The sequence below is a fragment of the Mesoplodon bidens genome, assembly GCF_964165515.1.
Source record: "Mesoplodon bidens genome assembly, chromosome: 2".
NCBI lineage: Eukaryota > Metazoa > Chordata > Mammalia > Artiodactyla > Ziphiidae > Mesoplodon > Mesoplodon bidens.
Genome location: NC_138177.1, coordinates 111755331 through 111772439, shown reverse-complemented (window position 1 = coordinate 111772439; position 17109 = coordinate 111755331). Strand labels below are relative to the sequence as shown.

The window sequence follows — 17109 nt, the reverse complement described above, 5'->3', positions numbered from 1 at the left end:
CCCTGAGTCAGGAGGGTCTACATGGCCCCTTGTTATACAGAGGCCAACAAAGAAGAATCAGGAATCCTAAAGATTCTCCAGGCTCATGCCAATGCTGCCGTCTCTGAACTGCAAGTTGCCTTAAAGCAGAGGAACAAGACTTCCCCTCCAAATGAGGAGAACCCAGTTATTACCCCATAAATTAGCATTAACCTCTTGTAGGACCACATCAATGTCCGTCTGAGGGTCCATTCCATGCTACTGAAGAGACACAGTTTCAGCTTCCAAGATGCACAGAGAGTCAATGGAGCGCCCAGAACCACTCAGGTCTGCTGTGCCACTTCAACATCCTTATGTTCCCTAGCCTCAGTGACAGCACTGAACTCCACTCGGAGATGGCTTTCAAAAGTCTGCCATGTCATGATTAGAAAAAAGGCCATGTGAGGACACAGCAAGGAGACATCCATCTACAAGCCAAGGAGACAGGTCTCAGTAAAAACCAGCCCTGCTTGATCTTAGACTTCCAGCCTCCAAACTGTGAGAAAATAAATGTGTGTTTGTAAGCCTAAACAAAAAGGCTTGCCATGTGTCTCTGGAGAAACAGCAAGATACCTAAGCGGCCATGCAGATTCTAGGAACTTGGCTACATGCTTTCCAGCATCTGGACCCTCAGGGATAAACTCACTACAACTCCTGTGGAACCCAGAGCCTTCCACAGAACATCAGACCTAGCGATGAGAAGCCCCAGGATCGAGGAGCTTGGAACGTGTCCTGGGGAGGAAAACACGGACCTCTCAAAGGAGGAATTGTTCAAGTAGCAAGTCCTGACCTTTTGCACAAGGCCCATATGCAGGGTTCTTGAGGTGACCCAGTCATGAGGTGAAGTGCACTGAATACAGCACTTATCTCATAAGCCTTGCCCTGGACGCAGACAGGCAACTCAGAGCAGATACAGAGCAGGAACAGACCGTTCCCTGACTCATCGGTGAGTCCAGATCTGAAAGCCCAGTAACATATAAGCTCTAAGCGGGAGCCCTGGGCCTGTCTCAGCCACGCAGCCCCACTCCACCTCCCATCAGTGCTCAAGCCTGGTGATAAGGAGCCTCACCCTGGAAACAGGACCCTGGAAACAGGCACGGGCCCTAGTGAAGACAAGGAAGGCTCTAAGAAAACACCTCTCTCGCAATCGAGGAGACATCATGAAACGACACACATGACTGGTCCTCATAAAACTGAAGGAGCAAATTCAATGAGACCTAAGTCGTTCAAAGTGCTGTGCATCACAGTAGCTGGGTCCTGGGCTAGTTAAGGTCAAGGGGTCAAACTCAGCAGCCAGGGCCAGCCTCGTGGGCATGAAGCCTGTGCAGTCACAAGTCACTCACAAGGGCCCTGAGCCTGGCTTAAAGCTCTGCTGTTGCTGCCTTGAAATCCTAAGTGTACCTTTGAACTTATTTTTTTGTAAGTAAAGCTTGACGGGACAATGAGCATGAGTGTGAGTAGAGGAGATGTGCAGAAGAAAGGAAAGTAGCACTTCTTTCCCCTGCCTTTTTGTTATAATTAAAAAAAATTTTTTTTTATTGAAGTATAGTTGATTTACAATGTTGTGTTCATTTCTGCTGTAGAGCAAAGTGATTCAGTTATACTTATATATACATTCTTTTTTATATTCTTTTCCATGATGGCTTATCACAGGATATTGAATATAGTTCCCTGTGCTATACAGTAGGACCTTGCTGTTTATCCAGTCTATATATAATAGGCTGCATCTGCTAACCCTAAACTCTCAATCCACTCTCAATCCTCCCCTTTCCTGCCTTTCTTACAAGAGGTCCACAAATTATGTAGCTGGACCTGTCAGCAGCCCTGATGTAATTGCTTCCCAAGTAACATAAACGCCAGGTATTTTCTGGAGCTCCCTCAACCTCTAGTCCCATGCCTCCCAAAGAAATCTCCTTTGATGCCTTAGGGTCACTCTTCACACAAATCAATTCCCATCCCAGCTTTCCTTGCTACCCTCTTCAAATTTCCCCCAGCTCAAAACAAGACCACTGGTGAGAAGCAGGACATAGGGGGCCTGCATTCCAGGAAGAAATCAGGCTAAGATACCCTAGGGTTAGTAAGAAGGATCCTGAGTGGCAGTAGGACCATCCCTGTGGTTATGACAAGGACAAGGATGGAGGCTGGGTGGCTGGGGCAGCTGCCTCCCAGTGACTCATCCAGTAAATATGTTTGTTAGTTCATTATATAAACATTTGTTGAGTACCTACTGTGTGCCAGGCACTGCAGAATGAAGATAGACACAGTCCTGACCTTGACAAGCTCCCAGTCTAGTAAGAGGTAAGGGCATTTAGCAAATAAATTGTAATCAAGTGAGCTAAATACTTTTATGCATATAAATAGTGTGCTATAGAAGCACTGCATAATTAACTCTGCCTGAGAGAGTCAGACGATATCACAGAGAAGGATCCTGAAAGATGGATAGGAGTTTGCCCTGCTAAGAAAAACCGCAAGGAGTATCAAGCCGTCCCTGCATTCCTCCAGAGTGGTGGTGAGAAGCCTGACACAATGGAAGAATGGACTGGGGAGGTGGGTGTGAAGAGGCATTTGGAAAAGAAGACTGGGAACAGAGCTGTGAAAGGGGCCTTGCAATTCCAGCTAAGGCATTTGAGTTTTATGTAATATGTAGGAGGAGCGAGAAAAGATCAGAGTTAATTGTGCTTTTTAGGAAGATCCCTCAGCTGGTGGTATGGAGGAGGGCCTGGGGCAGGGAAAACAGGGAGGAAGGAATCCAGACAGACTCAATGTTAAGCAACAGAATGGCGATGGTGGCTTCATCAGCACGGTCTTAGTAGAGTGGCAGGGTCAGAGCTAGCTTATCACGGTTTAAGGTATTAAGAAAACAGGATAATAAATGGAAGGAGCAGTAGTTAGAAAAGGGAGGTAAGATCAAGGGTTATATTTTTTAATGACCAAAAATAGAGCACAGGAGAGCAAGAATAAGGATGAGGCTCCTGGGGAGGTGGGAAATGAGTCTCACAGAAAAGCTAGAAGGTTATGGGGGGGGGGGCTTTGTAGGTTGGCTAAGCCAGTGAAGGGAGGGAAATTAGGGGAATTCATGCCAGATAACTTCTATCTTCTTGGTTAGAAGGAAGCAAGGAAGGAGAGGTCAGCTGGGAGGGGGAAAAGGGCAAAGCTCAAAAGCCTTAAGGAAAGTGGGAAAAGTTTGATTAGGTCCAATCTTGTTTTTGCCAGTCCCCTGCCCCTGAATCCTACTTCCCATGATGGATTCCTGCTTCCAGATCTCTCTGACCTTGGCCACCTGCTTATTCCACCTTTGTCTCCTACCAGATTTCCACAAGCTCATGCTCCACTGGACTGCTCCCCTTCTGCTCCCCTGCAGTCCCCATTGGTCCTCCCTGGCTGCTCCTCCCTCCCCGTGTAGACTGGGCCTGCTAGTGACAGATGTGCTTTCCTGTAGCACCTACTATGAAGAGCCAGCTCTGTCTCTCTTGGGCATCTGAGCTACCTACTGCCCACAGAGCCCTGGGCCAATCTCAGCAGTCCCCTAAGTGATCTCTCCCTCTCCAGCCCACCTCACAACTCCCACCTTCTTCTCAACCCACCAATATCCCAAGATCCTACAGGGGCTCAGATGAGGCAACTTAGCTATGGGCTTATGACTGGCCACAGACCTATTTAACTTAGACTGCAGGGATTTTTTTTTTTTTTTTTTTTTTTTTTTTTTTGCGGTACGCGGGCCTCTCACTGTTGTGGCCTCTCCCGTTGCAGAGCACAGGCTCTGGATGCGCAGGCTCAGCGGCCATGGCTCATGGGCCCAGCCGCTCCGCAGCATGTGGGATCCTCCCGGACCGGGGCACGAACCTGTGTCCCCCGCGTCAGCAGGTGGACTCTCAACCACTGCGCCACCAGGGAAGCCCAGCCTGCAGGGATTTTAACAAAAGGTGAACTGTCCCGTTAGCCACAGGTGCCACCCCTCCCTAGTGCCTTATTCCTACCCTTGGCCCAATCCACACACCAAGGTGTTCTACTCAGTCTCTGTAGACACTTGACAATAAAGTCCACACAATCTTAGGATTCAAGGCCTTCCGATCTCTGGTCCAGTCACTTCTCAAACCATGCAAAGCCCTTATTCCAGAAACCTGCCTGCCCTGTCCCCGCCCTCCTCCCTGTCCCAGCCTGGCATGGTCTCCCTAGATGTATGTATGCCTGTCTCCTGCCCTATCTTTCCCCCTACCAGTAAGGCCTTACCCTCTCCTCTCCACTTGTCACACTGAGATCCACTCATATCCCCTCTCTTCAAGGAGGCCTCCAAAGACCATCCAAACCCACAGCACTATTTGCCTGGACCCTTCACTTTGCTCTTGTATATATTTCTTTGTTTCTTTTTATCTATATTTCTTTGTTTCTTTTTATCTATATTTCTTTTTATCTTTTTTTGGTAAGCTTCTTCATTCCTCAGATAAGCCTATAAATAGGGTTCCCTATAAGTCATTCGCCCAAAAAGCCACACAGAGCAGATCTGCCGTTGTGTAATCTATCTCATATGTAACCCAACCGTTGACTCAAACCATGGCTATCTCCTGACAACCATAAAACATCAGAGCAGCACAGATTCGTAGCCTTCAGGACAGAGGCCATGTCTTATAGTTAGTATACTGCCTAAAATCACGTAGGTACTCAATAAATGTTTATGATGAGAAAGTATAAAAAGCAGAAATCTCTTCTTGTTAAGAAAATGTAAAGGATAAAATAGGCCCACTATAAACTCTCTGACTTGATGGAAATAAACAACTTATTGTTTATCACTGCCACTCAGGCACCCAAGCACAGGTGTCTTTCACCAAAGCAAGAAGAGAGACCCACAAGAAGAAGCAGAAACTAGGAAATCCGGAGCTCTGGCCCCAACACTAGCAATGATTTACAAGATGAACTTGGATAAATCTCTCAACAGATATTGATTTTCTAGGTAATGGGATCTTTCCTTCTCGCACTCTGCAGAGCTATGATACCAGTCTGGTGAGGAGGGAGAAAGAGCAGGTACCTGGACTACAGCAGGAGGAAGGGCTGCCCACCTGGTATACCCCCGCCAATACTGCCTGGTTTGTCCACCCTTTAGCCCAGCTTCCCCCTAGGTCTGTGACAGGCTATGATTCCAGCAAACACCCTTAACTCCTAATTCCTCCCCAAAATGTTTGCTTTAGCTACACAATGAATGCAGTCCCCAGTGGAAATTTTAAAAGTACAAACAATGTTAACACGGATTTGGTAAAAATTCTACCGTGGATCAACATATACCATATGCTATTCCAGGTGTTAAGTTAGTCAAGTGATATGACAGGTAACAACTACGTTCTCCTTCGGCAGAAGTCAAGGCCCTGAGAGAGGGCACGACTGAGTTCTGGAACTCTAACCCTTCCAGGAGGCTGGGTGCAGGAGAGTTGGATGTAGTTGGGTAATGAAACTTCTCTGTTAAGTGAAATAAGTCAGACAGAGAGAGACAAATGCTGTACACACCACATATATGTGGCATCTTTAAAAAAAAACAAAAGGCTGAGTTCACAGAAATGAAACAGAATGGTGGGTACCAGAGGCAGGGGGAGGAGGAATGAGAGATGTAGGTCAAAGGTACGAATGTTCAGTTAGAAGAAGTGTAAGTTCTGAGGATCTAATGTATAGCATGATGACTGTAGTTAATAATACAGTACTGTATACTTGAAAGTTTCTGAGAGCGTCTCTTAAGCATTCTCACCACAAAAAAGCAACAGTTAACTATGTGACAGATGAAATGTGTTAATTATCTGGATCTTGGTAATCATTCCACAATGTGTATGTCTATCAAATCATCATGTTGTATACTTTAAAAATATACAATTATATTCGACAATTATTCCTCAATAAAGTTGGGGGAAAAAAACAAAGAGGTAGAACTTGAGAAGTGCTCCTGTACGTTGTACTCAGGAAATATTCAATAATTGTTCTGGCTGAAGAGGAAGGTTTCAGGTTTCTAAAAAGATGAAAAACCAGAGAAAAACAGTTCTGAAGGAGGGAGTGTGATAGGGAAATAAAAGAAGCTGAATGGATTTAGATTAAAAGAACTGAAGGGGTATACAGAGGCAACAGAAGCAGGAAGAAGGCAGAGCAGTGATTACACTGGAAACGACGACAAAGATCTGGTAAAATGACTTTTGAAGTGACTGCAAAGGAAGGCATCTGAAACAGTAAAGCAGGAAAAAAAATAAAAAATAAAAGAACCAAAAGCCAGACTCAAGATAACAAAGGGCTACATACAGCAGAGGCAGAAGGGGAGGAACAGACTCCTAAAAATGTGAGGTTAAGAAAAGATATCAAGAAGTGCAGACAATTTGAAAAGGTGGGATGGAGAGGCATACAGTGATGGATTTTTTTTTAATTTGAAGCTATTTTCCCTCTAACATCAGACGTTGAGGTTTTCTCAATCACCACGTTCCCCCTCAGAATGGAGGGGTCTGTCACACTGTATTGTTGGGGGTAGCACCTGGGGAGCGATTACATTTTTGTCCTCATTCATTTACAGCTTGCCTGGAAGCAAAGGTCCCTCTCCCGAAGGCCCCTGCTGCAATGACATGAAGCCCAGAGGAAAAGCGTCTGCCACAAAGGTGCTCCTTTGATTAGCTGTTTTCAAGACAAAAGTACAAACACCCCTGGACAAAACATACTGAGTAGTGGTGCCTGGGTGGCTTGACTCTGAAAAGAATTAGTCATTCTGATATGACTGAACAGCAACAAGCAAACTCTTGAGTGCCAAAAATCTGATCGTTTCACTCAGCATTTCTTAAAGCAAAGCTTTAACTTTTTTTTTTTTTAACAGATATTTGATTACAAAGGCATGCAAGGCAGCAAACATTGAAAGCAGGCTTCTGTGATGTAGAAGCCACTACAAGGTCACAGGAGCTAAAAACAAATGTTTCAGAATTCCTGGGGACCATAGTTAGTTTCTCTTCACTCCTGGTTTCTGTGTGTGTGCATGCGTGCGTGTGTGTGTGTGTTCCCAATTCTTTTCAGACAAAGGGCACATTTCCCAATCCTAGTAAAGGTGGTAATAGTACTTGGTTAACTAGGAATCCTGGTAGGATTCATTAGCAAGATGGGGACAGTTTCTCATGAGGAATGTTTTATAGATCCACACACAAGATGTTGGTGCTATATTACAGGATTCTTATTAAGCTAACATTTGATGGTCAGGGTCTCACTTATCATGTTTTATTCATAAATGTTGCAAAAGCAAAATGAATTATTAATGCAAAGATCATTTGGCAGAGATAGGAATCATTAACAGAATTTCACCGGCACTGGGGGCGGTGGGGGGTGGGGGGGTGGGGGGGTGGTAGAAGATGGTTTACAGGGACTAGCAATGCAAGCACAGAGCTTTTCAGATCTGTGGTGACCATGTTTTCAGATTAGCCTGGGTCTCCAGGAACTGAAGTGGTGCCATTTGTCTGCCGTCGGATAGCCTTTGCAAAGCATATCCAGTTAGCTTCCTCCTGGCTACTTGTCCACAATACAAAACCTGCCGTTATGATGGTGCCAACAGTAGGTCCCTAGTCCCCCTCTCCACAGTACCTGCGACATTACTGGGGAAACAAGAGCACTCTGCTTGAATACAGGGCAAGGCTCTTCAGATTACCTAACTCTTCTTAGTACTTACTATGTAAATTGTTTAGTACCTTCTATGTGTCAAGCACTACACTAGGTATTTTATGTGCATTGTCTCATTGTATCCATAAAAACTTGCCATGCCAGGGCTACTGATATTATCCCCATTTTACAGATGGGGAAACTAAGTCACAGGGAGGTCAGGTGAATTGCTTAGGGTCATGCAACTTGGAAGCTGCAAAGCCAGGATTTAAATCTGGTTCCCTCCCTATTCCAAAGCCCCTGCTCTTGCCATCTACTTTAATGAACATAAAGTTTGAAGAATGTGGAGCTGTCATTCCCTGGGAGATGTTGTCATAACTGTCACCAAGCTGCAGAATCTTTAAAACATATCAAGAGCTGGGCTTCCCTGGTGGCGCAGTGGTTGAGAGTCCGCCTGCTGATGCAGGGGACGCGGGTTCGTGACCCGGTCCGGGAGGATCCCACGTGCCACGGAGCAGCTGGGCCCGTGAGCCGTGGCCGCTGGGCCTGTGCATCCGGAGCCTGTGCTCCGCAGCGGGAGAGGCCACAGCAGTGAGAGGCCCGCGTACCTCAAATAAAAAAAAAAAAATCAAGAGCAAGGTAAATGTCGAGAGATCAAGTACCTTTACTGAAATAAACTTAACTAGAAATTAAGGGAGATACAAGTTATAAACATCATTACATGGGTAGATGTTGTTCTAGCCCTATCACTTTCAAGGGGCTGCTAATTAACCTTGAAAAATTGGTTCCTGGAGCCAATCTGCTTGGATTTGAATCTCAGCTCTGCTACTAATCTTGGGCAAGACACTGAACCTCTCTGGGCCTCAGTTTCCTGGTAATAATAACAGAACCTCCCTCATAGGGTTGTCATGGAGATTAAATGCAATAAAACGTGTCTCAGAAACCATGTATTGCACATAATAATAACTATTATCATTTTTTCCAGTATGGGTCTATGGGGAAGATGCTTAAGTCCATCTGAGTTTCCTCATCTATTAAACAGATCTGCAGGGAGTTGTTATGAGGGTTAAATGAAAGAAAATCCTAAAAGCATGTAAGATGCAGACCTCCTCATAGTAAGCAATCAAAAAATGTTCGTTTGTTTTCCTCTTCCCAAGAGAGACCTCAGTTTCCCACCCTATGAAATGGGATACCCACTCACTCCCATCATGCCATTGTTTACCTCACAGGCATGTCACAGCCAGAGCCTGCCAAAGGTCAGGCTGCACATGAGGAAACCTGGGTTCTACTTTTATTTCCAGCTTTTGAAAAGCCACTCCTCTAAACCTTGATTTCCTCACTTATTCCTTCTGTTATAACCTCAACAAGTGTGTTCCAGACAGCGTGCTACATGTTAGATATGCAAAGGTAGATAAATAAGGTACAGACCTCAACTTCAAAGAATGTACACCCTAGTTCAAGATAAAGGCATGTAAACAAATGAAGTACACTGACTGAGGTATGGACAAGATAGAGAGTGGCCCAAAGGAGGTAGGATCAGATTCATCTAGGCAAGATTCAGAGAAGATAAGCCCTTGAGTTGAATCTTACAAGACGAATGCAAGTTTCCCAGGCAAAACAAGAGGAAAGGTATTCCAGCTGAAGCAAAGGCCTAGCAATGCAAAGTGAAAAACTGTAAATAATTACTTATAGCTGAGTAGAGGGTGCATTTAGGGGAGTAGGAAGAAAACAGGATAATGCTATCTTCCCCACTTAACCGTACAGAATTTCCATGAGACCAAATGAGAATAATGTATTAAAACACTGAAAAAGACATAGCGTCGCAGAAATGTCATGTATGATTGTTAGTAGTACTCTAGCAAGGCTTATATGGCACTAAATTTTCACCCATTTCCTAGCATGAGAACTCCTGGTACTGTTTCTTCTCTTACCACCGCTTTGTCTCCCTCCCCTCTCCCCTGAGAGAAGGCAAGGTGGATTCAGCATTGATTGGAGTGGAAAAGTAGAAGGGAGAAATAAAAAATTCCAGCTCTTTGTTTCAATGACCGCAAACATTTTCAAAGTCCCTTAACTATAATGTTGCTCATATTTTTGAAAAGCTCTACCCTTATTGGCCAGAAAAGTAACCTGGACCCTAAGACCATGGTTTTTCAAATGTTCTTCACTATAACCCATAGCAAAAAAAAAAAAAAAAAAATATATATATATATATATATATACACACACACACACACCATAATCCAGTCTCACACACACACAAACATTATGAAATACACTTATACCTACTATATGCAATGCACTCTGATATTTTCTCTTCTTTCCTACTTTATGTCATTTTTTTAAAGTGTCAGTTACAATCTCCTAATTGAGTTCACTACTTGCCAGTAGGTCACAACTTGCAATTTGAAAATCACCATCATAAGAGACAGGAAGGTTTATGAAAGATTTCAAAAGTATGGTTCACAAATCCTTTGAATCTTTCTTTTCTTTTGCATTTCAAGATACTGCAGAATAAAAGAAAGCCCAGCCCATTTCCTGGAAAATAAAACATCCATGTGTGCACAGTTCACATAGTATGTTGTTTGACAATAAATAAGAGGTTTCCACATGGGGTATCTTACGTGTTTGGGGTTGCTGTGGCTGATTAGGCTGGCTGACAAGTAAGATTTCAAAATACAGGAGTCTCTCTTAGGCAGGGCCTTGGTGCCCTGTGGAAAGTAGGATCATATGTCTCCAATGTCTTTTCGATGAGAACATTCAACAAGCAACTGGTGGTGCAGTGGTTGGGAGTCTGCCTGCCAAAGCAGGGGACATGGGTTCGAGCCCTGGTCTGGGAAGATCCCACATGACTCGGAACAGCTGGGCCTGTGCGCCACAGCTGCTGAGCCTGAGCTCTGGAGCCCGTGAGCCACAGCTGCTAAGCCCGTGTGCTGCAACTGTTGAGGCCCGCACTCCTGGATCCCGTGCTCCACGAGAGAGGCCACCGCAATGGGAGGCCTGCTCACCGCAGCGAAAAGTGGCCCCAGCTTGCCGCAACTGGAGAAAGCCCGCATGCAGCAACGAAGACCCAACGCAGCCAATAAATAAATAAATAAATAAAATAAAAAAATAAGCAACTTCTTTCATGTAAAGGGCCCATCACACATTATAACCCAGAAGTGAGCAGCATTCTGCCTCAGGTCTGCTGAAATGGGAACACAATGCCTAGATGCCTTTCCAGTCACACACAGATTTAAAATCCACACCGCCATCGTCACTACCACCACCGCCCTCATCCAGGAAAGAGTCTGCTCCCCATCCGGCCCTGTATGCTTTTTGTGTTCAACCAAAATCCTAAAGCCAGAAAGAAACACAAAGGTCATCTGGTCTACCCCTCTCCTTCCAAAGAGGATGGCCAACTAAACTTTTCTGGCTCATAGCTGAGTTATTTCCCCTTGTACATCAACATGCATCTGAGTTCCACAGGGCCTTCCTTGTGTTACTGCAAAAGCTTTACATGTCTCTGCCATCACACTTCTGATTATACTGTTTCTCCTACATAGAATTCTTTCCCTCCTGCCAATACAAATCCCACCCATCCTTCCAGATCACACCCCAAGCTCCCTAAGAAGCCTTCCCCAAACTCTACAGCCCCTAATTATCCATTCTTCCTTCTCTGAAATGAGATTAAGCTCACTGAAAACACGCAGCCCTTTGCCTCTTAGATGCTATTTAACAGACAGTTGATATATATTTATTGATTAACTTTCTAAAACTTAAAAGAAGTTACATATATAAGAAACTTTAATCTTAAATTAACCTTTCCTACAAAATATATATCAAGGAGTAAATAGAAAGGTTTAGCATTTTATCATGAAGTTTTTAAAATCAGGTAATCATTAATGAAGTAAGTATTAAGCTATTAATTTCCATATACTCAGAACCAATGACTACAGTGATGGTAGGTCCTGCCAGTCCTGTTGATTTTTCTAATGCATATACTATCATATGAGAGACGCCTGTATTAGGCAACCAAATTCTTACATGTACCAGATAGAGCAACTAAGGGTCTTCCTTCCTAAGGAACACCATGAAAGATGCTCTCATGGAAGGGGACTCTGTGCTTTGATACACAGTCAATCCACGAACTCTGTGTTGGCTTTGGCTACTTACTGTCATGGTAGGATTACTGAATTTCATAACTTGGAAAGAATTTAAAGTTTACCTATTCAACCTCAGATGAGGAAATTTAACCAAGAAAAGGTAAGCTAATGTGCTTCAGATCACGCCTGTAGAAAATCACAGAGGTGGGGCTAAAACCCAAATCTGTTATCTGAAGAAGTCAGGAGCTGGAAGCCTAAAAACCTCATACCACCTAGCTCTTCGGTTTCATTTCCCCTGTCCCCAGACTTCTTGTCTTCCACCAGATCCCTCTGTCTCACCACTGAGGAACTTCCCCAGGTCCTCCACACCAAACTGTCTTCCTGATGTTAACCAATTCCCCAATGTTGTTTCATCTTGATGCCCTGACTTCTCTTAACCTACTCGGCAATTTCACTGTTTCTTCTGGTTTTGCCCTTATCCAACACCACACCCTCCCAAACCACACAGCTCTTTTATTTTAAGCCCTTCCATACATTCCAAAGTTACATATGACACTGAAGCTGGTGACCATGATGACCATCTCACAAAAAGTCCTACCTAGGATGACAGAAGTTTTTTTTGCCATCTCGTGCTGTATATAATATAGAACATGATGGAAAAAAGTTTTCTCTTTAATTAGGCAGGTAGTTTCTCAAGATACATAGCCAAGCAAATGTTTATGCTTGCAAGTTAAGCAGGGAAAGTAGCAGAGTTGCTGACACTACCAATAAGTACCAAAAACATCAATAGCTCTAGCTCAAGAGTGGAAAAATGGATTAATGTGACTACTCTTTTTCTTACTGTTGTCTATGTTCTTGTCAAGACACTAAAAGGAGAATGAGGTGGTCAAAGCAGAAGACAGGACAAAGAGGAGGCCAGTAAAATGTCCAAATAAAGCAAAACTAGCTACAGAGTGTAGCTAGCAAAACTAGCTACAGAGTGTGGTAGTAAACATGTGGACTCCAGAGGCCAACTTGGTCGGTCTTGCTTCCACCATTAATAACAAGTGACCTTGGGCATACTGCTTAAACTCTCCACTCAGTTTCTTCACCTGGTAGGGGGATGACAGTAGCACCTATCTCACAGGGTTGCCATGGGAATTAAGTAAGTTAATATCTGTAAAACACTTAGGACAATGCTTGACACATATTAAACCCTACATAAATATTTGTTAACGAAAATAAATCCTCAGTTTCAAATTATTTTAACTATCACACTATGTGTCTGCTGACCTCCAAATCTTATTAGCAGTTTCAGGACCTACAGACATCATGATGGCTCCCATACCACACCATATATACCCTGCATCTTCTGTTATGAATTGTTTCCCAAGAATTCATTTTATAGTTCCTTCACACTGGGAATTAAAAGGAATATACTCCTGGCTCTCTCTCAATAATGGTCCCCATCGCTGCAGCCACCACACATGGTGAGAAAATGACCTCTCTAACGTAGAACACAAGGCCTGTGAAGCCACAAAAGTTCTTGTTTGCTCACATATCACAAATTCTACCTGTAATCCGGGACTGGAATTGGGGCACAACTGGCTACCTGCCATAGAGAAAACAAAATAAAGGGAAAGTGCTTTGCCCCAAAAGTGTCTTTTTGGTCCAGGGCTCACAGTTGAGAGCAAAACTCCTCAGAGCTGTTTAAACTCTGTCTTAAAGACTCTCCTCCCTCCGTTTCTTCATTTCCTTCTCATCAGGCTCTTGGCTACACCAGTTTTGATCTTCTCAAGGTCACCAAACAACTACCACTCTGCTAAGACTACATCTGACTCCACCTCTGAGGAGTGTTAACATTGCTGATACACCCTTTCCTTCTCACAGCTTCCAGGCCACCGTATTCTCCTGGGTTTTCAGGCTTCTCCTTTTCCCAGGCTCTTGTGACGTTGCTCCCTGCCTTCCCACCCTCCCTACATTGGAGTACCCCAGGGCTTGCTCCTCGGTCCTCTTCTCTCTTCCATCCACACTCACCTCCATGGTGGGCTCATCCAGTCTTGTGGTTTAAAATACCATATTTGTCCCCAAACGACTCTCAAATATAGATCTCCAGCCCAGACCTAAATCCTCAACTCTTGATTCAATAGGATCAGTTCAATAGGAGAAATTCAATTCACTGTCTAATAAAATCCTAAACTTAGCTAGTCCAAAACCAGACTCCCAACCTTCCCCCCTAATCTCCTCTTCTGTCTTCCGCATCTCCACAAATGACGTGCTCCACTCTCCCCTCCTCCTCCCGCCTTTCTTCATACCTTACTGCTCAGCAAATCCTATTGACTCTACCATGTAAAAAAATTCAGAATGCAACCTTGTTGCATCACCTCTAGACTGCCCTCTGGTCCTAGTCATTACCATCTCTCTTGAGTACTGAAATACTCTCTTAAGCAGTTCTCTGTTTTTACCCTTGCCCCACTACAGTACTTCCTCAAAACAGCAGCCAGAGAGATGCCACTAAAATTCAAGTCATGGGAAGCAGCTGCATAGCACAGGGAGATCAGCTCAGTGCTTTGTGACCACCTAGAGGGGTGGGATAGGGAGGGTGGGAGGGAGGGAGACGCAAGATGGAAGAGATATGGGGATATATGTATATGTATAACTGATTCACTTTGTTATAAAGCAGAAACTAACACACCATTGTAAAGCAATTATACTCCAATAAAGATGTTAAAAAAAATTCAAGTCAGATCACGTCACTCCCTCGTTCAAAACCTTCCAATGTCTTCTCCTCCTCTCCCTCAGAAAAGCAAAGGCTTTGTGATTAACTGTGCAGCCTGACTGAATCTGAGTCACTCCACCTATACCACCTCAACTCTCTGACCTCATCACCTCCCACCCTCCCTCCACTCCACCCCAGCCACACTGGCCCCCTTGCTGTTCAGCCTCCTACGCTCACTGCATCTGCTGCCTGGAACACCCTTCCCCCCACACCCACATGGTTCACTCCCTCATCACTTTCCCATCTTGGCTAAAACGTCGCCTGCTAGGTGAAGCTGTCCCTCACAACACTTTTTTAAATTGCAAACTATACCTGCTTAGCGCACTCCTTATCTATCTTCCCTGCTTTATTTTTCCCCATTAGACCCCTCAACATCTTATTTTACAAATTTTATAATAAAATGTACTGTAAAATTATTTTGTTTGTCCCCATTAGAATACTTATATTGTCTTCCCCTATTAGAGTATAAGCTCCAGACAGGTGAGGGTTTCAGTCTGTTCATGTTCACTGCTGCATTCCTACTACCTAGTAAGTGTCTTGTATACAGCAGGTGCTCAACAAATATTTGCTGAATGAAGGGGAATAATGGCTGACTTGGTTCCTCTTACCTAAGACAGTCATCACCGTCTTCATTAGCTTCATGGGTGTCCTCCGGTGGCTGATGGATCCACTTGTGTGCGGAGATAAGACGTTGGTTTTCCTCTTTACGTACATGTAGATCCGCAGGTACACCACGACCATAATGAAGAAGGCCATGAGGTTGGACACAGTCCAGAAAATGAGGTAACTCCTGCTATAAATGGGGGCCAGGGAAGAGCAGGCAGAGATGTCACAGAGGCAATTCCAGCCCAGTGTGGGGACAGCCCCCATAAAGATGGCAATGGCCCAGATGAGCAAGATGAGCAGCGTCACTCTCTTTTTGGTCAGGTTGCTGTGGACTCGCATCCTCATGATTGACATGTGCCTCTCCACGGCAATAACAAACAAATTGGTCAGGGAGGCTGTTAAGCTAGTGTCCAGAAGCCCCTGGCGGAGAAACCAGCGGTTGACAGTCAGAGTTTTTGAAACTGGGCCAGTGTTAAACATCAGGTATACATAGGCAATTCCAGCAAAGAAATCTGCAGCAGCTAGGTTAGCCAACAGGTAGTAGAAGGGGAAATGAAACTTTCTGTTTTTGATTACTGCTGCGATGACCAGAGAATTAGAAAAAAAGATAAACAGGCAGAAAAATGTTCCAACACACAAAACAATTACAAGCTTCGTTCCTGTCCACTCATTGGCAGTGTCAGTGTTGCTCCTATTATAAAAAAAGTCCATCTGCTTATCATAGTAACACTCATTCATTGTGGAGAAGAACTGAACATCCTAGAAAGAAATTTAAAGAAACAAGTATCACTCTTTGGAAAAATCAATCACTAAACCACCAATTGCCATTGCTAAGCCCCTTGTTCTAGTCAACTTCTGTTCATCCTTCAAATCTCAGTGTAAATGTCCTTTGCTCCAGGACCCTGGCCCCCGACCACCTATCACAGCATTTATCTCATATCAGTCATCGTTTTCTGTTTCCCAGTTTAGGCGCAAGCGCAGTGAGGGAGGGTCTGTGTCTATTTTGTTCACCATGACAACCTCAGGACCCATCTGCCCTGGCTGCCTCAAGACAGGTATTTGCTGAATGGTTGGCTGGCTGGTTGGCTGAATGAATGAATGGTCATGGAGGCAGTAATAGGTCAAATATTCTGAGCCTTGCAATAATCCCCCCCACACTGGTAACAATCATAGCCTAGCATGTTAAGGCTTCTCCTGGTGGTTTCCAGCTCATTTCTTATTTATAGGTTCTGTTCATTAATCAAGGGCAGGTTGGTAATGCCAGGCACATTCTTGCCCAGATAACAGGTGTTGAGTTACTCTTCACATGACCAAATGGCTTCCCCAAGAGATTAATTTTCTACCACTTCTGATTCCAATCCTGATTCTCCTTTTGCCATCTTTTAGTTTCAAACTACAATGACAATACTTGTTAAGCAAGTGGTGCAGGGCTGGCCACTTTGGCCTCAATCTTCCTTCCTTACCTTTTTGTTCACTTCTTTCTTATTCTCCTAATCCAAATTGCACCAGTGTGAGTTTGCATATTGGATTTTCCACCTCAATCACTTCAAGTTAGTTTCCTTCCCTGGGCTCTCTTCAATACTGATGGTAGTAGAAGACCAGGCCTCCATGGGTAAGACTAGGATCTGGAGTCCAAGGGTGTGAGAACACTCCTGCCAAGGAGGGGCAAGTCCTCCAGACACATGTCTGAAAGTAGACCCCAAAATGGGGTATCAAACAGACAGGCAAGACACTAATCTCGGGACTAGATCTCTTGCAGCCCAAAAGTGAGGGATTCTGGCCAAGGAGGGGCTGGGCAAGGAGTCAAACAATGCCCATCCATCTATGCTTATTAGGAAGACCAGGTGTTCTGCCTCATGGTAGTCTGGCTATAGCCATGAAGTGTCCAATCAATGGAGACTGGGGTTGAAGGCCAGAAAATCTAGTTTCTGGGGAGAATGACCACGGGCTCTCTCTCAAGAAACAAGGCTACAACTTTTTTGCTGGAAAGCTGGAGATCCAGAAGGCCCAGGCACTGAGCAGTCCACTGGTGGGAATGAAGTGGCTCTA

General features: G+C 44.4%; 1 protein-coding gene across 1 annotated transcript in view; it reads right to left on the bottom strand.

Moving 5' to 3' along the window:
* The window catches only part of LPAR3 (lysophosphatidic acid receptor 3), a 51733-nt gene extending 35920 nt beyond the window's left edge, over nt 1–15813 (bottom strand). Inside the window, exon 1 of the mRNA XM_081225765.1 lies at nt 15063–15813. Within this exon, the coding sequence (XP_081081891.1) occupies nt 15063–15798 (736 nt within the window). The 5' untranslated portion in view covers nt 15799–15813. The remainder of the gene's footprint in view (nt 1–15062) is intronic.
* Between the last annotated feature and the right edge of the window lie 1296 nt (nt 15814–17109).